Below are 25,030 nucleotides of genomic sequence, written 5' to 3'. Positions count from 1 at the left end.
CACAATTTTAGGTGTGTCAAATTTTGCCTGAGTACTCTAACCATAAACAGTTTTTAGGGTTCCGGAGCCAAAATGGCAAAAACGGAACCCTTATAGTTTCGCTATGTCTGTCTGTCTGTCTGTCCGTCCGCTTTTTTTCTTAATGGCTACGGAACCCTATTTTGGGCGTGTCCGACACGCTCTTGGCCAGTTTTTGTACTCCTGCGATTAAAGAGAAGAATTATTAGTTATGACTAGAATTTGACCATGTGACCCCCCTGACTTTAATGTTGATTCGCCCTTGCATTAGCATTCATGAAATTAGTAAGGACATTAAGTATGAAATCGTTTAGCAATTAGCACAGCTGCAAAGCATTCCCTAGTTCTCGTAGCTTATAAGCTACTCGCCTTCTTCGTAGCACTATTGCTTCCTATTACTAACATTTACTAATTACAAATTACTCCATTGTACTTAATGCACAGCTTGAGTTAATTTAATGATCTTGTGATTAATTAATAGGTATTCGTGACGTGAACGTGACTAGACGCTTTAGTGCAAAAGGATTTTATTAGGTACGTCACTTTGGCTTTAACTTGCCCTTGATTATCAGAGGAAGATTGTTGTTCTGGTAGTTGGTTGAAAAGTAGTGATATGAGATTGAACTGTTTGTGCGAAAAAGACTTAATAGTGTCCTAGATTTAAGCTACGGTCAAATTTAAAGGCGTGGTAAAAACAAATGGTCGGAACATAGGTAATACTTAAAATACAGCGGCTGAGAAATCCTACTCCCTACTAATACTTATAACGAAGTACCTAAATATTTAAAAATGCGAAAGTTTCTGGGTAAATGTGCGTACATGCTTAAGTGCGTGTATTTGTTACTCTTTCGCGTCAAAACATAGCTTTGATTGAAATTTGATACACAAGTATGTATATATGTATGTATGTAAACTCTTTATTGTACAAAAGAAAATAAACAAAACACAACAAAAGTCAAAAGTCACAAGTCAAAGTCACAGTTAGTTAAAATCGATTTCTTCCATTAAACTCCCGTATTTCTAAAAAGTTACATAACTTAAAAAAGTAGTTTTACTAGCTGTTGCCCCCGACATAGAATTTAACGCTATCCCGCGGGAACTATACAACTATGAACTCAAACTATCTGTATAAAGAATTTCATCTTAATCGGTTCAGCGGCGTGATGAGGTTACAAATAAACAAACAGACTTACAAACTTTTGCATTTATAATATGTGGGATAGTGGGATTTGTCCGGGTAAAGGCAAAATGAAATGTCAAATTAATATGTACAAAGACAAATAAATGTCCAGTTAACAAACGCCTAACGAGGAGTGAAGGTCGTTATTGCAAAATACGGCATCTAACTGAATGCTCGCTAAGGCAGTTGTCTCACCGCCGGCGAGGACTATTTTCTCGCTCAAGAAACGAACAAAAGATATAAGATCCTGTGTGAGTAAAAGAGACATATATATTAATAGTTGATCGCTGGCGGTTCACACTGCCGGCGAGAACTCGCTGAGCTATAAAACTAGCTCAGCGATACTCGCTCAGCGCTGTTAGCTTGGCGGCCGCCCGGCTCGAGCGAGTGGAGCGAGTAATCGCCCGTCGTGCTCGAACACTCGCTTTACACTGCTCGCCCACTCGTTTCTAGTTACTCGCTCTGCTCGCTTCTCGCTCATCGTCGGCGATGGGACAAGTGCCCGCTGCCGTGAAGCAGCAGTGTATGCAATGTTGCGTTTCGGCATGGAGAGTAAGACAGCCGGTGAAATTACTGGCACTTGAGGTATCCCATCTTAGGCCTCTAGGTTGGCAACGCATCTGAAATCCCGCTGGTGTTGCAGGTGTCTATGGGCGGTGGTGATCTCTTACCATCAGGAGACCCACTTGCTCGTTTGCCATCCAGTCGAATAAAAAAAATGTAAACTGATGTTCTCAACAACTAAAAGCAAAAAAATTCAAGCTTATATAAATAAGTGTGCTGTGAATATAAAGTTTGTAGTATCACTGAACTTTTAGTGTAATGGCGCGTTAGTTTAAAATCGCAAACGTAAGCGACGTTATAGACTGAATGAACGACGAACGTTAATAAAAAGAGTGAATGAAAAGAACCAAAGGCTTGCCAGCTTGCGATGGTAGGTATCATTATTTTCTAAGAATTTGTTGGATTAATCCCAAGGGAAAACTTATTTATTTATATTTATATATTTTATTAGAAGCCGTGGTGGCCGAGTGGTTTGACATATGGCCTCTCAAGCAGAGGGTCGTGGGTTCAAACCCCGGCTCGCACCTCTGAGTTTTTCGAAATTCATGTGCGGAATTACATTTGAAATTTACCACGAGCTTTACGGTGAAGGAAAACATCGTGAGGAAACCTGCACAAACCTGCGAAGCAATTCAATGGTATGTGTGAAGTTCCCAATCCGCACTGGGCCTGCGTGGGAACTACTGCCCAAGCCCTCTCATTCTGAGAGGAGGCCTGTGCCCTGCAGTGGGATGATATATTTTATTCTCTCAACGTGTCAAATAGAATATTGAATGCGCGATTACTCAAAACAAAGGGTTGATTAAGAAATTATGTCAACTCAACATCTGAGCCCAAATGTGGCTCAGGTGAATGGCTTTAATTCTGGGGTGTGTACAACCCTTTTTTACACGTGGCCCGTGTAAAGGTTGGATGTGGCTTAAGCGGCGTAACGGAATTCATAATGCGAGGATTGCGAGGTAATTTAGCGTTGCAGAATTATGTATAGCCAACATTAATATCGGAGTTGTTTAGGTGCTCAAAAATATCGAGACATGGCTATATTGTCAATCGTGTTTCGATATTTTTGAGCACCTAGACAGCTGTGACGTTTCGGTGTTTTAACGACAACTATATTATTTCCATCCAAGCCTATATCCGTCCCACTGCTGGGCACAGGCCTCCTCTGAGAACAAGAGGGCTTGGGCCAAAGTTCCCACGCAGGCCCAGTGCGGATTGGGAACTTCACACGCACCATTGAATTGCTTCGCAGGTTAGTGCAGGTTTCCTCACGATGTTTTCCTTCACCGCAAAGCTCGTGGTAAATTTCAAATGTAATTCCGCACATGAATTTCGAAAAACTCAGAGGTGCGAGCCGGGTTTTGAACCCACAACCCTATGCTTGAGAGGCGATAGGTCAAACCACTAGGCCACCACGGCTTTTCTATATTATTTATAATTAGAATATTTTACTGATACGAAGCCCTCTTGTTCTGAGAGGAGGCCTATGCCCAGCAGTGGAACGTATATAGGCTGGGATTATGACTGATACGAATATTAATAGTATGTGGTATCGAACACTAAGAACTGAATAATAACTTTAAAAAAATACACAAATTAACCAGAAAACACGTAGGTAGTTTTACCTTTCATTGCTCGTAATTTTTTTATCTTTATATACTAGCTGTTGCCCGCGGCATCGCCCCCGTTCCAGTTTTTTTTTTTATTTTGTTTAGCACAAACCTCGTGCCGATAAAAATGAACACAACAAAAAATTATTACCGTTTCCGAGTTTTGTGCTTAGCAACACATTTTACAATTCATTTTTATGTATATACATTATTTATTATTCATATATAACAGCTTTTTGTATTATGGAAATTAAAAAGCTAAGGACGATTTTGATTTCCTTAAGAAAGCGATATTTTTTAACAGCACCGAATTAAATGTAATGGCCTCTTTATTTTAGTATTTTCCCTCAAGTTTTGGGTACGTCCGCAAAATTTCGAATGAATGAATGGAATATACTGCTCAAACTGGGTCGAATAAGTTTCTCAACAGAATCGTAAACAAGTAAATAAAACACCGTTTGAATTAGGTAGTTAAAGTTTTAGATTCCTTTGAGTGAATATTTTTAACTTGCTTTAGATTTACTTATTTATTTTATACCTTCAACTCATTAGGGCCTAGCGTTGCGCGTTGCGTCTCTGAAATTTATCTCCACTTTTCCACTCGAACAAACTCACTTATCACTCGAGCTGATGTAATTCAAAAAATCTGCCGGAGGCCTACTACTGTACTGACTTCTTTGTGCGAACAAGATAGCTACCCCAAACCGCGGTCACTCTACTCTAATTGTTGCATAGTTACATATTCGTACAATATCTGTGATAAGTTTCAGTGTCTTCATAACTAAAAATACGTCGTAGATGCACAAAACAATCGAAAATCATGCTTCGAAGGCGGTTGCGACACACATACATACATACAAGCTTTATGTTCTTTTCATTCTCGTCATTTAACGTCACGTGAGAACAGAGACAATTATAGTCACCTTGTTTAATTTTCAAGAGCGCTAGTAAAATATTTACTTCTATTATAATATTATTGTATAATATCTTACGTTACTCCAGATGATGTGTTTAAAAAAAATCTTCGAGCAAGTTTTACTAACAAAAAATAAATAAACGTATGCCTATGAATATATTGCCATATTATGTCGATGGAAGATCAAGTTGTACCGTAGTTTTGTAGATTGAAGTATAGTTTTAAACTACCGCATCCATTCTTTCCCAGTTAACCCTTTCAGAGCTTACCTACCGCCATTTAGCCAAATTACCAGACTTTAATCGGGCGGTTCACGTCTCATTTACTTCCTTTTTATAGCTCCACGGCATGTTTTTGAAAGACTTACCACTATACTCAAATGAGACCTTCGCTGTGTCAATTTAAAGTCGAGTTCCCTTCGAGTTGTTAGGCTTTTGCTATTTGTAAAGTACGTAATGGCTGCGCTATGGTTGCGTTTAAGAACGCGATGTAGTTTTAGCGAAATTGCCTGGTTAATTCCTTATAAAGCACTCCAGTACCCTTATCTGGGTAACGACGACAGTCTAAGTAGGTACTATTTACTAGGTGCCTAGTGGTATGAGTAAAAATTGGTTAAAAAACAACACAAAAACGTAATCAAAGAAGTAATAAGGTTATATTTTGAGATTTAAAAAGGGAAACTCGTAAAATATTACTATATGATTTTTTTAACAAAATACGTAACGAAGACTAAAATAAAAAAAAAAACATCGTTTATAGTAATTTAATTTTATTCCGCTTTTATAAAAATTCTAATCATTTTATTTATAAGCGGTTACAAATATATAAGTTTGCCCGCTGTCACAGAATATATATAGTACTAACGTACAGAATGGCCACGCTCCGCCCCGCACCGGTTCGAGTTACCCTACCCCTCAAGCGCAGATTGCAGGAAAACTGCAGGAAAGCAATCGGGTGCGCAACTCGATGTATGTCGGCCGCACGGCACTAAGTTCGGGAGGAATAATTTCGCGAAATGCGAAATGGTGAAATTAGCGCTACTATTTATTATAACTACCTACCGAATAATTCGTTTAAGTTTGTAGTCGTATATCAATTGTTATTGAAAATAATAATGCTTAAATACACAGACATACACACTTTTAAGGTTTAAATTAATAGATAAGATTAACGATTACATTTATTTGCACGTATCTAAGCCACACCTACATATAAGTACCTATATATATGTCATTGGTAGTACTTATAGTACCAAGGTTTTGCGATAGTCAGCCCTGTGTATCTCACGCACACATTGACGCGTGTACAGACGTCGTCGTGCTTAAGTAGATTCAAGAACGCGTATTTTGTACGTCGTGGCCGCCGTGTGCCGCTGTATAAAGTCTAAGGTTTAAAAGAATATCCTGTAATTAGAAACTTAAAGTTGAAGGAACGGCATTACTCCTTTCCGTCATCACCCGGCGAGCAACGCAAAGCCTAAGAGGCTTAGACTAAAGGCATTAGGTCAAGTGGGCTTCTTTCGTTAAGCCTGTTACATTAGTGATGGAGCGGGCTCAAAGAAAACCGGTTAAGGATGTTACTTACATGTTACCAACACGCTTAAACTATCTGTGCGCTTTTCTGGAACGCGATGCCCCCGCGCTGCTTTAAATAAATAAATATTATGGGATAATTAATTGACACTAAATTATTGACCTAGTCCCAAACTAAGCAAAGCTTGTACTATGGATACTAGGCAACTTTGTACCTCCCAAATTAAGCAATTCTATCTACTAGTTCAAAAATATGTATTACTAGCTGTTAGTTGCCCGTGGCTTGGCTAAATTTTCTTCCACAAAAACCTTCTCCTGATAATAATGAACACAACAAAAAAAGCTTAGCGAAATCGGTCAAGCCGTTCCCAAGTTTTGCTATTAGCAACTCATTTTTACGTAAAATTCAACAACTCATTGTTATTTATATCCATCCCAGCCTATGTACGTCCCACTGCTGGGCACAGGCCTCCTCTCAGAATGAGAGGGCTTGGGCCGTAGTTCCCACGCGGGTCCAGTGCGGATTGGGAACTTCACACACACCATTGAATTGCTTCGCAGGTTTGTGCAGGTTTCCTCACGATGTTTTCCTTCACCGCAAAGCTCGTGGTAAATTTCAAATGTAAACTCCGCACATGAATTTCGAAAAACTCAGAGATGCGAGCCGGGGTTTGAACCCACGACCCTCTGCTTGAGAGGCGATAGGTCAAACCACTAGGCCACCACGGCTTAGCTTTATTTATATAGATTATATTATTTGTATGAACCACCGGCATTAAGAAGCTTTAAGACGTAAACCATCAAAGCTGCAAATTTTCATCGCAGCTTGAAACATAGGTAACTGCAGAGTTATTCATTAGGGGATACTTAGTTGCTTAGGCACTTGTCCCACCGCCGACGATGAGCGAGAAGCGAGTAGAGCGAGTAACTAGAAACGAGTGGGTGAGCAGCGAGGAGCGAGTGTAGTTTTGTCGCTGGCTGTAAGCGAGTGTTCGAGTGCGACGGGCGATTACTCGCTCCACTCACCTCGCTCGAGCGGGGCGGCCGCCAAGCTGATATCGCTGAGCGAGTATCTACAGTTCAGCGAGTTTTATAGCTCTTGTCGCTGCGACAAAAGATGTAAGAGCGAGTTCTCGCCGACAGTGTGAACAGCCAGCGATCAACTATTAATATATGTGTCTCTTTTACTCACACAGGATCTTATATCTTTTGTTCGTTTCTTGAGCGAGAAAATAGTCGATAGCCAATCGTTTCCTCGCTGGCGGTGAGACAAGTGCCTTACGTAGCTTGAAGGCTTTAACGCATGCAAATCTGAAGGCAAGATCTATGCATGATAGATGAGAAGCTGATATTTTATAGTGATATGATCTGTATCTACAATAATTAGTCTACTGCAGCAGTATTTTCTAAAAACTATATATTGAGAGAAAATATGTAATTTTTGTTGAGCACCTACAAATATTTATCGTATTTCTTTTTATTCATTTATTTTTCTAACGTATAAAAATTATATATAAGGTTATTTTAACAAATAAGATTTTATTTTATTGTAACGTGTAAATGTATGAAAATGTTTAAAGTAACATTTACCTAAATCTAATCACTGGCGATCATTATTTTGAAAATACTTATTCGCAATTCTCTTACTTTCAAAAAAATATCAAACATCAATCCTTGAACCTATTCCAGTGCCAAAAGAAGTGGCTATAAGCAGTATACACGCTCTCATCTATGGCTATAAGGCCACCGGAATAAGGAAAAACTCTATCACGACCGTGGAAAGTACGAACGTGTACGGAAAAGGTCACAACGGATGTAAATGAGGCAAATGATGAATGCCAAGTTAACCGGGGAGGGAAAATTCGAGTTTATTTCAGGATTAGTCGCATGTGAACGACGGTTGAATACGGATATCGGTTCAGTGAAAATAAGGGTGTTAGCGGAGCGTATTGTAAAAATATTGGCGGTAATTCTAACGAAACTAGTTAAGCACACAAAACCGACAATGAAACTGAAAACGAAATTTAACTTGAAAGCGATCCTAGTGTATAAGTAAATTTAAAATTATAAAATAGTAGTGAGGAAGTTAGTACGTGCCGTACCCGATTTTAGAATGGATTGGTTCCATATCTTTTCGTGGGTATCGTAAAAGCCCACTCTATTCATCATCATCATCATCATCATGTCAGCCAGAAGACGTCCACTGCTAGACATAGGCCACCCCAAAGGCTCTCCACTCAGACCAGTATTGTGTTTTCCGCATCCACTGCGATCTCGCGAGCTTAACCAGGTCGTCGCTCCATCTTGTTGGAGGCCTACCGTCACTCCGACTGTACCGAGGCTCTCTATTGTCAACTATGAACTCCAGACTACTAGTTCTGCTCTGTGGAAGGCAAGGGGAAAATACCACACTATTTACCCAAGAAAATTGTCATGAAGTTTCACTACTGATCCTTATCAAACGACTGCATCCACTGTCAGGAGTGCAGTGACTTAGAAGAGAACACAAGTTCATAGATGCGATATTAGATCGGTTTTGTATTTTGTCCCAATGCCTTTACGCATTCTTTATCAGATTGTCAATTCACTGTTCGGCGGGATGTCCAACGTTTTGTCGTCTAGTACAGTCAACGTCATAAATAATTGATCACTTTTGTACCTTGTCACTTTAACGTCATGTTTGAAAAGGCATACGAAATTGTGTAACGACTGAAAGCGACAAGGTACAGAAATGATCACTTATTTATCACGTTGACTGTACGTAATCATCACTCTGTAACTTTACGGTATTGCAATTTGCTTCTTTAAGTAATTTGCTTAGCCCACTGCCACTTAAAGTATTGATTTAGCATGACGTTAACTGTACCGACAATACAATGTGGACAAGCCTTATGTTCTTGGAAAAAAACATAGCAACAACGGTCAGAATAATGTTCCTTTTGTTATTGTGTTCCTTCAAAAATATCCCGAAACCCCTTTTATCTAAATAAATACGGAGACCAAATAAATAATGGAAAAAGGAGAAAATTAGGCGCGTTGAATTACTTATTCCGTACACATTGTGATGTGAACTAGCGTCGTGAATTCGACGGAGAAAAAGTCTGATAGAGGAAGTTCACTAACATCAAACGTAGGGTCCGATTGGCCTTAAATTACGTTGGATCTTTATTCAGTAATGGCTACATGGTCGCTGTTTGATTAAAGGATGTTTTCATAGGGTTTGTTTATTATCTCTTTGATATTAGCTAGCTATTTTATAATACCTACTACATGTATTATTGTCTTAAATCTTAGCGGCGCACGTGGTTTTGTCATTGTCTGTTCTAATTACTGCTTCTTTTATAAAAACTGTAAATTCAAGGCATACACTTTTTTATTAATCCTCCTCGCCTTTTCTATTTTTTCTTCTCTTATCTTTTCCCGATAGTTTTGTTTCTCTGCTCTTCAGATAATTAATTAATATTCTAGTGCTTTAATTTCTATGTCTTATATACCTTCTATTTTATTTTTACGTTTTGTTAAGTCAGTGTCAAAGATTTGGAAGCAAATAGTTTAACTCAATGTACATTATTTGCAATCAATATACTGTTTCTATTTATGAGTTCGAATTGAATATACCTCCAAAAGTTATAACAATAAAGTTAGCATCTTTTCTAAAAAAATTTACGCAAATATCTACCAAGCAAAACGAACGGAGCCACAGCAAATTCTCATAAGACGCCCACACACAATAAAAACACATGAGTGAGCACTCCTATATTTTGTAAAAAAACTTTTTAACGCTCATCACACTCAGGTGATAACGATTTTACCCCGCCAAAGTGAAAGGTGCGGTTTCGTAGCGGCTTCTTTGAATACATAACACCCTTTTTTCGCCAGCACCTTCAACTTTCTTTTGCAATGAAGATCCGGACGTTATACCGGTTCCGTGCGGGGAATATGCAATGAACGTTACAGAGACTCGTAAACTACGTATATAACACCGAAACGTAATGTTACGGGGTTGTTTTAACAAGCTTTGTTTTCGTTTACGATAGGCTTTGAATGTTAGGAGATTGTGTTGCGTAACTTGGCGTTTTGCTGTAATGATTTTGATGGCGGGTGGAAGAATATTTCGATCAGAAGCGTTATTCATTGTTAAGAAGCAGTAAACAGAAGCAATTTTGTCAGGAGTTACTCTGCTGAGGTCCATATCGAATGGACTATGAACAATTATTTTTAAAAATACCTTGTTGAATTTCTTCCCGGGGTTTTTTTTCCAAAACGGAGGTTTTTTTAGATACAGCTGTCAGTAGATAAGTCATGGTGGCCGAGTGGTTTGACCTATGGCCTCTCAAGCAGAGGATCGTGGGTTCAAACCCCGGCTTGCACCTCTGAGTTTTTCGAAATTCATGTGCGAAATTACATTTGAAATTTACCACGAGCTTTACGGTGAAGGAAAACATCGTAAGGAAAAACCTGCACAAACCTGCGAAGCAATTCAATGGTGTGTGTGAAGTTCCCAATCCGCACTGGACCCGCGTGGGAACTACGGCCCAAGCCCTCTCATTCTGAGAGGAGGCCTGTGCCCAGCAGTGGGACGTATATAGGCTGGGATGATGATGATGTCGATTTTTAGAGGTTAATAAATGCTTGTTATTGATCATCATATCAGCTTTAGGATATCCACTGTTGGATATAGACCCCCCTCCCCCCCCATTGACCTCCAGTAGCTTCGATTGGAAACGGCGTGCATCCACCGTAAACCAGCGGCTTTAACCTGATCATCCATTCATCTCGATGGTGGACGTCCTACGCTGCGCTTGCCAGTCCGCACTCTCCATTCGAGAACTTGTCGGCCCTAACATAGCATTAGTGGAAACGGTCACATGCATAGTTTCGTAGCGTATCTTTTACATCCTCGTAGCATAGCTGCATAGCACATTTCTGGTAGAAAGGCACCCTTATATGGCCTATATTGGCACTTTTTTTTTCTTTTTATTTGACTGGATGGAAAACGAGCAAGTGGGTCTCCTGATGGTAAGAGATCACCACCGCCCATAAACATCTGCAACACCAGGGGTATTGCAGATGCGTTGCCAACCTAGAGGCCTAAGATGGGATGCCTCAAGTGCCAGTAATTTCACCGGCTGACTTACCTTCCACGCACTTGTCAAGACAAGTGCTTGTACCAAAATAACACAACGCCATTTTAACTTGAATTGGAGCAGGACTATCCCATCGTTATAATGTAAAGAACATCGGTGTAACAAACGGTATGTTTAAAGTGTTCCTCCGTCGAATTATTACCCTTTTATTAATATATGGCAACATTAACTACCCGTCGTTAAGTTAAGGCGGCTGGGAAAATTCACAAGCTGCTAATAAAACGAGCTTTTCAAATATTCACAGTAATAAAGCGAAAGTTTGTCGAAAGTCTCGAGTATTTTATGGTAGTCTTTTGAAGAGGCTCTCTTAGTAAGTAGACCACTCTGTTTCGAGATAAGAGTGAACAAGTATTTTTTCCTTATTAAATTTACTGTTGTATGCAGGGCACAGGTCTCGTGGAATGAGAATACTTGGGCTGTAGTACCCAAGCGGGCCCAGTGCAGATTGGGAATTTAATAGACAACACTAAATTTTTTCGCCGGTGTGCGCATGTATCCACATGATGTTTTTATTCACAGGTAAAGCTCATGGTTCAAATGTAATGTATGGAAGCGACAAATCATACAGCCAAATAGGACAGCCCATTTACAACTATAGGTACTGGCTAAGTCTTTCTACCTTACTATATTTCTCTCCCACATTTGAAAGACTTGTTTAAAACTTAACTATATTTTTTTTTTACTAGGTGTTGTCTGCGACTCCGTCCGGGGAGAATGCCTTTATATCTATCCCGCCGAAACTATGTATTTTTCCAGAGTAAAAACTATCCTATTTCAAACTTGGAACTATTTGACATACTAACACATACATCGGTTCAGACGTTATTATACATTTCAATAACAAATTCTATACTTATAGTAATATAGGTACTGCTAAATTTATTTACCTTTTTTATAGTTATTTACCTAAAAAATTGTTGAATATGCCAAAGATTAAAATTATTATACAATGTAACAATTTTTCTAATGTCATCGAAATACTAATTAAATTAGTTCAAATCTCATAACAATTAATTTCAAAACAAAACCTTTAGCATAACATGCAACTCGACGCTTTTATTATTATGGTCCCGACACGAAACTAAATAAATATGAAGAGACCGCGTTTTAGTACTGTGTTTCTCCTTTTATTCGACATTTACTAATATTTAAGTATGTATTACATTTATTTCATTATACCTTACCAGTCAAAGTCAAAGTCAAAATAACTTTATTCAATTTAGGCTTTAACAAGCACTTATGAATGTCAAAAAAAATCTACCACCGGTTCGGAAAAACCTCTGTTGAGAAGAATCCGGCAAGAAACTCAACGAGGTATATTTTTTTAAACAGATTTACAATATTATCAAATAATATCTATACATTACAAGTAATTAACACAACTTTATTTTTAACACAGTAGGTTCGCTATTTGAAAAGATCGCTAATGTGGATCGGAATTATTTCCAAATATCCCTGTCCATGATATATCCAAATTTCAATTAAAATAAAAAAATAACAAAAACAATACAAAATTAAATTAACTATATCCTATATGCCGGGTGGGCCTTGTAACAGGAGCAAAAAATGAAAACACAGGTTCTGTTCCTCAAATGTAACTCCTTAAATACTGCATCTTTCAAAAAATAAATAATTTTATCATTTCGTTTTTCTCAATGTACGGCATTCAATAGTCTAAATGACATCGCCTGTCACGTAACAAAAATAACGGATTTCACAATACATTGCTTGTCCAATAAAACTTTATCATCATCATCATCTCAGCCGAAAGACGTCCACTGCTGGACATAGGCCTCCCCAAGGCTCAAAACTTTATACTATAATAAAAACCATAATACAAGTTATTTTCAAAAGTTTTACAACTAAATTAGCTCAAGATGAAGAGTGGGAGAGGAAGCTGTGGTTTAATTTTTGCTCCTGTTACAGGGCCCACCCTATAGGATATAGTTAATTTAATTTTGTATTGTTTTCGTTATTTTTTTAGTTTGTGTACTGTCTTCAAGCCTAGTAACTACCAGATTTCATTGCGGTTTTCGAGCTTAAAGAATCGTGAAAGCGTAACAAATAAATAATAATATTAAATATCATGGGACACTTGACACCAATTGACCTAGTTCCAAACTAAGCAAAGCTATAACTATGGATACTAGGCAACGGATTAACATACTTATATAGGTAAATACATTCTAAAATAACACTCATGCATTAGTAAGCATACAGGCAATGTACATTTATTTTTCCAAGCCGATGTCGCTTCCACCTAACACTAACTCCATAGCTACGGCTCTAATGAAACACATTAATAACATCTGTGCACGCTAAAACGTCTTTTGTTTCATATACGAATTCGGAAATTGTTCGTCTTTTTATTATATTCCTCGGTCTGTCAGACGACAATGTTATTAGGAAAATAATTATTGTGTTTAGCTTATATTCTATAATCTGCACGGCGTAAATAATGGCTGCGGCTTAATTCGATGGCAAAAGAAAGTTAAGGTACAAGCACGTTCGTTCCGCTTGAGGAAAAATAGGGTACGCTTTATTTTGTATGAAAAGAATAAATCTATCTATCTACTAGCCTCTACCTCCTGCTTTTCTCCCGTAAATCTATACATTCGGCAATCAATATATTGATTAAAATCCCGGTGTTTTAATCTAAATTCCCGCATAACAATCTATGCATTTCATAAATTTCATACAATACGCGTGTTAAAAAAAGTATTACCGATACAATGTGAACATTAAGATGCACCAGCAGATAACAGGTTTCTTAATAAAGGCCATTTGAAAGTCGTTTCTGAGCATATAATAGGGAAGTTATGATATGCATGTAGATAAAATATATTATACTTAATTTAATCCTTTGAACTCACGTCTAACTGTGTAATCCGAAACCGCTAATTTTGATCGAGCGTCATCGTCAATCGATCTTGGTGAGATTAACGATCTGACAATTTTTTTTTTTTTTATTTACTGGAAGGCAAACGAGCAAGTGGGTCTCCTGATGGTAAGAGATCACCACCGCCCATACACATCTGCAACACCAGTATTGAAGACGCGTTGCCTAGAGCTAAGATGGATACCTCACGTGCAGTAATTTCATCCACGCCGAAACACAACAGTGCAAGCACTGCTGCTTCACGGCAGGATTAGCGAGCAAGATGGTCAGCAATCGGCGGACCTTGCACAAGGTCCTACCACCTGCAAAATATTTAATAATGTTCTTATGATAAATTTGTAGATCTAGAGTAATGTTTAGATGTAGTGTTTTGTGAAAGCTGAGTGGCCCTGTTCGCGCTTTAGATAAGTCATCAGCATCATCTATCGTATCAGCCGTAGGACGTCTACTGTTGGACATAGGGTTCCCAGATAATTATAAATTGTATTTAAGATTACTTGTTATTTAACCCGTCACGCGTCCTAGAGACTACATTAGTCCCTAACTTTTTTGCGACTACTGATAGTCTCTAGGAAATTTCCCGCACAAAAAAGTTAGGGACTAAATAATGTAGCCTCTAGGACGCGTGACGGGTTAACTGCTTTTTTCTTTCTTTATTAATAGTAATTACATTTACAAATATAATTACAGTTTGTCTAATATTATAAATATTTTTCTCTCTTTTCCCTTCTTCTTCCTTTCTTCCTTTATAAGTTACACCACATAAATGATGTCATACATTAAAAAGGTTGGGTAGATATATTAACAGTTTTACAAATAAACATGCACGACAACATTTTAAAATACATTCTCGTGGTGGAGTTCAAAAGTGAAAAAAAGTTAACATCTGTGATATTTTTGGATGAATTTAGAATTACTAGTTAAATATAAACAATGACGTATCTTTTTCTTATTTAACTGAATTGTTAAAATTAATACTATTTATCAAATTTAAGAAATATTCAACTTAAATTTGAAGACGTCACAAAAACTTAACACGAACACCCTTCTAACTTCTAATTGAGACGAAATTTCCGATAATTGTTCAGACAATACCGTAGGCCATAATAATTGTTTCTGACGTAGAAATTACTTACCTGAAGCAAATAATGTCTGAACACTTAAGTAAAAGCTTATGTATCTAATAGTTTGGAAATTTGTATTTACAGAATAGCAAAATGGAGATGACTATGCAGATAGGTAGCTTACTCGTACTTACCTGATGACTGTGCTTAGGTAACTAAGAGTAGTTTGGTAGATAATTAGGTATGAAGGTAATATAGGAGCGATATTTGGAATGGAAGTCGCGAAATATATTTGTGGCATAATTCCTGAATTACGTCAACTGTTTACAGAACATTGAAATTTTGCATGAAATTGAATGTAGTGAGAAATGATGAAGAAACAAATGAATACAAGTTAATTTCGATAGATCTGTAGATAGTCAAAAAAACCACAAACAGGACATCACGCTAAACACAGGAGTAATATTTACCTCGACGTTTCGACCACATTACAGTGGCCGTGGTCACAAGTAGACTGTCTACTCGTAAGTACTAGTAGGATAAGTCCTGTTTCTGGTATTTTGACTATGAGTGAAAATCATGAAAGTTTAAAACATTAGAACTGTAGATAGTTGGATCTCGGTAACATAAGAGCTAACTTTTTATACTTACTGACGTTTTCACGGAATTGGGCTAAAAATCCGAAATCACAAGTTCTGAAGTTTGGAGACAACATTTTGCTAGATACTTAATGCATGAATACGTCGTAACTTTATTAAATACTAGGAAGCCGTAGGTCATCATCATCATTACAGCCTATACCTACGTCACACTGATTGTGCACATGCAGGTCTCACAATGAGAGGGCTTGTGCCGGTAGTTCCCACGCGGGCCTTGTGCAGATTGGGAATCATGAAAAAAGTATAGGTTAAAAGTATTCACAATATGACTCTATGAAGTTATTTTTTTTAACCTACTTATGAGCCTAAAGACTGTCCACGAGAAAATCCGGGCATGCCTGATGTGGTGTATCTTTGTAATGAATGCTAATTTTGAAGCAGCACTTTTTTTAAGTAATTAGTGGTTATGAAACTGCATAATAAAAATATAATCATAGTACCGGGTGTGGCCTGTAACACGAGCAAAAAATTAAAATATAGATCGTCCTCGTCAAACTGAACAACATTAGTTTGGTGACTTTTAAAAATAATGGAGTCTTAATTTTCCTTTTTTCATACAAATTAAATATTGCTATCAATGTACGCCATCCTAGAACACAACTGACGTCGCCTGTTACGCTACAAGCATTTGGCGTTACATTGCTTCTTCGAATAAAAGTGTAATAACATTTTTAAAAATAATTATTTTTAAAAGTCGCTGAACTAATGTTGTTCAGTTTGAGGAGTATGATCTATGTTTTAATTATTTGCTCATATTACAGGCCACACCCGGTATAAAGTTAGGGCGTCTGTGAGTTTTAGCTTTATATATTAGACTGTGCCTAAATTATTTTGTACAGCGTATTCTGATGGTCTTTTCTAGTTTTTATGTAAAGTTTATATATTTTTTTTTAATTGGACAATCCACTTTATAGCTAATAACATTGTCTTTTCACGACAGCTAATAATGTTTCGAATTTACTTCAGATTGAGGTAGTATGGAAGTGTTTTAACTTTGGTAAATTTGCCTTTTTGACAGAAAAATGCCTCCCAATAAAAATTACTTTTGGTGCTGGGATTAGAAAGTTTCCCGACTCCCCCAAGTAGAAAACAGTAACGTCATGATTTTTATTGGAAAATCCTAGATCCTAATGAGCGTAAAACAGCTTGTGAAAATATAAATACGATTGTTGCATTGAAGTTGAAATCGAGTGAAAATTATCAAAAAACGCTGTACAGAGCAATTTAGGCACAGTGAAATACGTAAAGCTAAAACCCACAGACGTTCTAACATTTTATTGTGATTGTATGTTTATTGTGTAGTTTCATAACCACTGATAAGTACAAAAAAGTTCAGTGCTGCTTGAAAATTAGCATTCATTACAAAGATACACCAGAGCAGACATGCCCGGATTTTATCGAGGACATTGCTGTCTTTAAATAAAGAAAATATAAACCAGTTTGTTTAACAACACTGAATAAAACTAACACTATCAATGATGAAACATTCGGAACTATCGCGAGCGAAATCTATTTACACGAAATAATCACATTAGTTGTTCAAACATTTGTCGAGATTTGGGCAAACACACAAATGTTGTGGCTCTCAACATTGGGTATTTGTTAAAGGAGAGATTTGCTCTGAGATTGCTTTTGATGCAATCTGAAGCAAATGGTATAAGCAAACTTAGGGGCAATGTTGTTAAGAATTTTTGGACCTTGTATAAAACGTGTCTCTATACACAACAACAAGCACCAAGTCCAACGCTGCGCTAGACATTCGACGACAAAGTGCCAAGTCATTACATCTAACAATTGACAATTTGGAGAATCCTCGAGAACTCGTCAAGTGTTCACTCGCCAAAATGATCAATCCATATTTCTTCCCCGATAACAGACACATTTGACACTAACATGCTAGTGTTATACCATTTAGTACGACCCGGAATGAATGACAAAAATGTACGACCTGATAATTCAAATCCTTGTGTATCCTATGGGCTTCAATTACTAGCCCGTGCATAAGTTGTGTTGTGTTCATTTCCAGTCCACAAAGACGGGGTCGTACACTAACTGCATCATCCCCGTTCGGGGTCGAGACCTTAGAGTGGGGCCACAGTGCTATATTTTTTATATTTGAACTCTCTGCCGGGTGGACATCACAGAGGATTGAAAAGCTGGCAGCATTATCGCACAAAGTCAACTTTCAGTTTAGCTACTCGTATATAGCGAGGTAATGCGCTGCCAGCATCTTTAGGTCCATGCAGGCCGGGGAACCTTTTGAGGGTTCCGGAGCCAAAATGGCAAAAAATGCAAATGCAAATTTTCATTAAAATCGAGCACCGTTTTCTTAAGAAAATATCGAAAACTTAATTAAGTTATTTATTTTCTTTTATATTTAGCCTGTGATTTAGCTATAGTTTGTAGTCAAGTAAGATAAAACAGTAACAAGAGACCGAGACGTGCGTTTATGGATCAAGCCAAAGAGAAGGTCATGTTTAATGTAATGTCGTATCAGGAGCTCAAAGCATTGGCAGAGAGGCGTACAGAATGGCGATTACTTCACCGACAAGAGCTAGGCTCTTATGAGCGTTTATACCTGCTGAGCTGGCAACTTGCATTTTTGTTATTCTCGATTATTCCATAAAAAGTGAATGCAAATTAAAAATGTGGTCTGATAGAACTGTTCTTAATATATTAGATAATTTGTCTACTCCAATAATTATTTGTGATAGACTTTTATATTCTTTAAAAACGAACAAATGTTTATTAACGGTATTGAAAGAAAATAAAAGCCTATCATGAAAAATTACTGAAGTAGACACATTAACTTATTATATTAAGAATAGTTCTATCAGACCACATTTTTAATTTTCATTCAATTTCTATGGAATAATCGAGAATAACTAACAAAAATGCAACGTTGCCAGTTCAGCAGGTATAAACTCTCTTAAATGTAGGATGATGATGCAAACAGTAACTCACCTTGACTCTCATTGAAGAACCCGAGCACCATGATAACGATGACGACCAGGCCAATCTCAAGCCTGTAGCTGACCCGGCAGACAGGCATGGCTAAGGTCCGCCACATCTCCACCTCAGCCCATCCTCCATTCGTTGTACACCACTTCGAGCCCGTGCCGAGTACGTTTGGGGTACATCATCTGAAACAAAAGAAGATTACTTCAAAAATGTGAGATTTTGTAATAATACAGGCCCCGAGATGATTTATATTTACGGTCTACCTAAATTGATTCTAACTTAGGTAAAGTTAGAATCAATTTAGGTAGCAATATATTTAAGTCCAGAAGAGAAAACTTGACCAAAAAAGATGCCGAGGGTCGTTTCAAGCAATAATCGTAATTGGATGTCAGCAATTCGGGACATTCGCTCGACACTGTCACGGTCTCCGTATTGTTGTAAACAATTTTATCAATAAGGTCGAGGCAATATTTCAAGCTCTTGAGCTTCGTCGGTTTATTGTTGAAGCCTTATTTGGGCCAACGCACTTAATCAAAAATTTAAAAGGGAAATCGATCTGATAATACAAAAGCGAGACCGACATTTACCCTTCCCTTTTTCCTTGTTAAACTCCGGCTAACTGGCTCAAACCGATTCCAACAAAAAAACAAACTCGTTAAAACAAAACTAAATGATCCTTCACTATGCACGGCTCATTTTTCGGGGTTATTCTTGGGGAAATTTCACCCTCCCTTGCCCCTGTTATCCACCGAAACTTCTCAATTAGTGAGTTTACCGCTTACAAAGAAAGTTAGGAAACTTCCTCCGGCCATTAAAGCGTCTTTTTGAATCACCCGAGAGTTGCTAACGTACAACTTTTAATGTCTTAGAGTGAACATTTTCTTTGTGTTGATGCTACGGTTGGGTGGCCAAACAAAAAATAGCGTATAAGCAGGTCCCATGTAAAAGACCGATATGTTTTTGCGGATCCTCTTTTTACAGAAGCCTCGAACTATCTACGGAAATCCGATCGTACGTGAAAAACAAGTCGATTTTTATAACTGTGCAGCATTTTCTGTAGAAGTTTTTATTATTGAACTGCCAAATTCACACTGAAATATGATCAGATCGCCTTCTAATTTATGGATATAATTCTCAATGAAAATAAATTGGATGAGATACGAAGCGCAATTATTTCTATTAAAGGGTTTTATTAAATGTGCTTTTCAGAGATGGATCGTATTTTTACTTTTGTTTAGAAGTCCGTTTGATCTTTTTCTTTACTTATGTTTACGTCTTAACCTCTAGTAACCTATTGTACTTTATCAAACCCATTTCAATTTAGAAGTTGAAACATTCTATTTATAATGTGTATGGATTCAATGTTTTTAAGTAATATCCTTGTAAAATATTGGTAACGCGTTCAAAATAGCCTACAATCTCTTTCGAAGTATAAACATTTTTGCAAGATGCTTTAAGATTGTCAAGATATGACATGATATGAGATATAACGAAATTAACTTGATCAGACAAGCGCATATTTTATAACATTTTTCACTTCTCATGCTCTTAAAATGTTATTTTAGTCTCTGCATATCGGGACAGACTCCTTATTAATCTCTAGGGATTAAAGTTAATTATTTTTATTTTTCTCTGGAAACCACTAAACAGCCAGTCACGGTGTTTGTGAATAGAGGATTATCGCCATATTCATTGATTGTGTATAGACAATTTTTATGGCGTGGAAAATAACCTCAAAATGACAACTGTGCAAGAAATAAAACTAAAGATTTAATTTTGTGAAACACGATTAATGATTACGAAAATTAATTCATTTTATTATTAGTTTTAAATAGTTTTGAAGTTTGAATCTGTTGGCTAAATGTGCAAGCATTTAAAGCGTCACTTTACATAACCTAACAATATAAATTTCATTTTTAATACAAGCCTTTTTGCTGACTATACTTTTGTTGACTGTACTTGCATTGTCACCCAAACTACATTTGCACACCAAATTTTAAGTCGATGCTATTAACCGTTGAAGAGTTCCGTCCTGCGGAGACGATCCTGGCTGGACTACCAGGATGTCACTGCTAGATTATTGTATTGTCACTCGATTTACATATAAGTATTCCGAATTTCCAGTCAATCTTACTGGAAGTTGATCAAATATAACTTGCAAGATTTGACTACAGACAGACCGACAGACAGACAGATAACGGGACAGGTAAAACTAAATAAAAGCTTGTAAAAAAAAGAAAAAACTACCGAACAATTTTTTTTGCTATTTAAATTTTAAATAGATGTCCATTACTCATATTGAGCGTACATTGTAAAAAGTAATTATTGTAATTTTGTAGAGAACATCGTTTTTTTCCTCGCATTCAAAGTGAAAGTGTTTAACGCGAGGGTAAACAACCATAATGACACTTGAACTATAAACCACCCTCGCTCTGCTCGGGTGGCTAAACATCTCGTGTCATTATGGCTTTTTTTAGTCCCTTGTTGCACAATCTACTATTAAAACACACAAAGACTCAAGCTGTTAAAAGATACAAAAAAATGTAAAAGTACTCAGTATTTATCAATAGCAAAAAAAGTCTTTTCGTCTCCATCTTTGCAGAAAGCTGATTAGAGAAGTTCAAAAAATTTCAGCTCTATAAACTTTTATGATAGTTTGTTGTTAAGTAGATAATAAAAACCGGCCAAAAACGTGTCGCACACGCCCAAAATAGAGTTCCGTAGCTCTATTACGAAAAAAATAAGTAATATATTTCGATGGATTTCGTATTTTGTACGGAGTATTCCAAGTTTAGGTATATTTTATACCTTAGGCTGCTATTTACTCTTAAACTACTAATAATTCTCAAGAAAACTTAACCGTTATAATTTTCCTTGTAAGTTTGATATATTTACTACCATCCTGAATTTTTTCAAATTTTTCCACCCACCGGTTTTAGAGGGGGGACGCTCGATTTTAATGAAAATTTGCACTTTAAAGTTGAATATTTTGCAAACAAATCACTGAATCGAAAAATCGTTTTAGCAAGTCCGTAATGGTTTAAAAAACCTATCCAACGATACCCCACACTATAAGCTGGATGAGAAAAAAAAATCACCCCCGCTTTACGTCTGGGAGGTACGCTAAAAAAAAAATGTTTTATTGTACCATTTTGTCGGCATAGCTTACATAATATATTCGTGCAAAATTACAGCTTTCTAGCATTGATAGTCCCTGAGCAAAGCCGCGGACGGACAGACAGACAGACAGACAGACATGGCGAAACTATAAGGGTTCCGTTTTTGCCATTTTAGCTACGGAACCCTAAAAAGGGGAGAACTTTTGACCCAAAAGCGCTGCGGAAAACCGTAAGTAGTCTAAAAAAAAAAAAATAATATGGGTTATTGCAAATCTTATAATGATGCTTTGGTCCTTTATTGAAAAAAGGACTGTGCTTTCAAATGATCATTTTAAAGAACAGCCTCTTAAATAAATTATATTAGGAGCTGACAACGCTGCGATAATGATGGATTTCCTATAAACCCGATCAAGCTAATGCACGACAGAAAGAAACATTTTCATCATGCCCAGACAAGAAAAAGGGTGAGCGACAGGAAAAAACTTTAATTATTTCGTACGTAAGCCACTTGTGAGGGATTTATCTCACAGAAACCTCCATGATAACGGTGCGAGTTGAAAAATTACGTATAAATGCGAGAGGCAATCTACAAACAGTTGTGCGTACTCCAGTAGACATAGCAGTGGAATACAATCTGTTGGTATTAGAAGGTGGTCTCACTGCACATTTAGGCTCGGAAATTGTGAATTCAGAGTGATTTTGGAGTTACAATAATCAATAATAATTCCATGTAGGTAAGCATAAAATTACTACAAGTGAGAGGGAAATCAATCTAAGGTAAATTTTATACTCAACTTAATATTGTCAACTATAAATTAAATCAAAGTCATCAACATTTATACGGCCATCGCGTCTTATACATTAATCTTGTTGTTAGTGTCACAAAGGTGTATTGATCTTTTTGATGCCTTTGTAACGTGTATTAATCAAGTTCATTGTAGGTACCAGCCAAAATTACTCGCCCATAACTTGTCTAGACGAAGCGTTGGCAGGCCTCCCACCAGGTGGACTGACGACATCGTGAGAGTAGCGGGAAACCGGTGGATGCAAGTGGCAAGTTGTCGTTCATTGTGGCGTTCTAAGGGGGAGGCTTTTGTCCAGCAGTGGACGTCTTCGGGCTGATGATGATGATGATGATGATGAACTTGTCTTATTGTAGGGGGAACTTTTCAGATTTCTAAGACCCAACGTTTCAGCTGGATGATAATGAGTCAGTCAGCCAGTTAGTTAATCAGTTAATTATTCACTTTTATTTTTAAAAATACCTGAAATAACATTAATTTTACAGTATTAACTAATAAAAATAAGTTCAACGTAGCCGATCTAGTTTTACAAATTTACAAACATTAGCAATTGCTTTGTGCCTCATAAGATTATTTTATTGAATGCCTCAACAACTTTGAATTTAAACGCGACCGAGTCTGGGTGGAGTTGAGAACTAACAAGCCAAATTCTCTTCTGGGGTGTGCGAAATAATTCCCCCACTTCCTGTCAGTATCTTGGTGGGAACTTGCACACTTTATTCTAGTGCTCGTTAGTTCCAAACTCGACTCCTTGTTCCTGAATATGGAGCAGAGATTATTCTAGCTGTTACTACCACTGAGTGAGTGCAAGATGCAAGGATGGCAAAACTCCAAAGTTGTTAGACTGATATAACATTAAATTTTAGGCTATTATAACGGAATAATTGAAGGCAACTGCTTCCTTGATAAAAAACGACAGCAAAAATAAAAATAAAAACGCCCGAAAAAAACGCTGCTTGAAAAGACAATAAAAAGTAAAAAATAATTATGCGCTTATATAGGTATAGGTAATAGGTTAACATGAAACTAAATATGTTGTATTTTTAAAGTATTAACCTTAGCGGTCCCCCGACACCGACAACGCTTAGATAAAAAAATATTACTAGATACTTTATACTAAATTAACTTAGGCTAATTTTGCGGGAAATCAGCATAGTCCCCGCGGGATAGAGATAAACGAATTCTTCACAGATGAAGTCGCAGGCAACAGCTAGGTAGCGCATAATTATTTTTTACTTTTTAATTGTCTTTTCAAGCAGCGTTTTTTTCGGGCGTTTTTATTTTTATTTTTGTTGGCGTTTTTTAAGTCGGGGGTTTTTTAAATTTTAAATTTAAGTTTTTATTTCATGTTTTTTAAATTTTGATATATATATTTTTAAAGTGTACTAATGTGTTGGATATCCTGGCTGCAGCATCAGCTCATCTTGTTGCCACCATTGCATTGTATGTAGAATCAAATACTGATCAAAAGGAATCAAACACGACATATCTGCTATTATTTTTTCAAGAGTATACTGGTGTGCTGGATATCCTGGCTGTAGCATCAGCTCGTCGTGTTGCCACCACTGCATTGTATGTAGAATCAATTACTGATCAAAACGATTCCAAAAACGACATATGTGCTATTATTTTTTATGTTGTACTAGTGTGCTGGATATCCTGGCTGCAGCATCAGCTCATCCTGTTACCACCATTGCATTGTATGTAGAATCAAATACTGATCAAAAGGAAGTAAACACGACATATCTGCTATTATTTTTTCAAGAGTATACTGGTGTGCTGAATATCCTGGTTGCAGGATCAGCTCGTCGTGTTGCCACCACTGCATTGTATGTAGAATCAATTACTGATCAAAACGAATCCAAACACGACATATGTGCTATTATTTTTTATAGAGTGTACTATTGTGATGGATATCCTGGCTGCAGCATCAGCTCATCCTGTTGCCACCATTGCATTGTTTGTAGAATCAAATACTGATCAAAACGAACTCAAACACGATATATCTGCTATAGTTTTATTAAGAGTGTACCTACTAGTGTTCTGGATATCCTGGCTGCAGTATCAGGCCGAGAATTCCATAATCTTGCATAGCTATATAGCATACATGGGTGTTTCAAATTTTAGGTCCCAAATATGTTTGAAAGTAAAGTAAATATCCATTTTGCGTCTAAGATTCCTACCGCAGCGAACAAAAGAGCTGATGATCTTGAAACGGCTGAACCGATTTTGATAAATCATGTCTAAGATCCATCGCTAGAAAACCAGCTTTCAAATAAAAAAAACCGCATTCAAATCGGTCCACCCGTTTAAGAGCTACGGTGCCACAGACAGACACACAGACACACAGACATACAGACAAACAGACACACAGACACACATAGCGGTCAAACTTATAACACCCCTCTTTTTCGTCGGGGGTTAACTAGAAAACCAGCTTTCAAATAAAAAAAACCGCATTCAAATCGGTCCACCCGTTTAAGAGCTACGGTGCCACAGACAGACACACAGACATATAGACACACAGACACACAGACACACATAGCGGTCAAACTTAT

General features: G+C 37.2%; 1 protein-coding gene across 2 annotated transcripts in view; it reads right to left on the bottom strand.

The window, feature by feature from the left end:
* The window catches only part of LOC141440382 (zwei Ig domain protein zig-8-like), a 160,304-nt gene that overhangs the window by 31,994 nt on the left and 103,280 nt on the right, over positions 1 to 25,030 (bottom strand). For both annotated transcript variants that reach the window (XM_074104888.1, XM_074104889.1), the window contains exon 2: positions 18,554 to 18,732. In XM_074104888.1, coding sequence (XP_073960989.1) covers positions 18,554 to 18,659 — 106 coding nt within the window. In that variant the 5' untranslated portion in view covers positions 18,660 to 18,732. The remainder of the gene's footprint in view (positions 1 to 18,553; positions 18,733 to 25,030) is intronic.

Source organism: Choristoneura fumiferana, chromosome 22 (genome assembly GCF_025370935.1).
Source record: "Choristoneura fumiferana chromosome 22, NRCan_CFum_1, whole genome shotgun sequence".
Classification (NCBI taxonomy): Eukaryota; Metazoa; Arthropoda; class Insecta; order Lepidoptera; family Tortricidae; genus Choristoneura; species Choristoneura fumiferana.
This window is presented reverse-complemented; position numbering and strand designations above follow the sequence as displayed.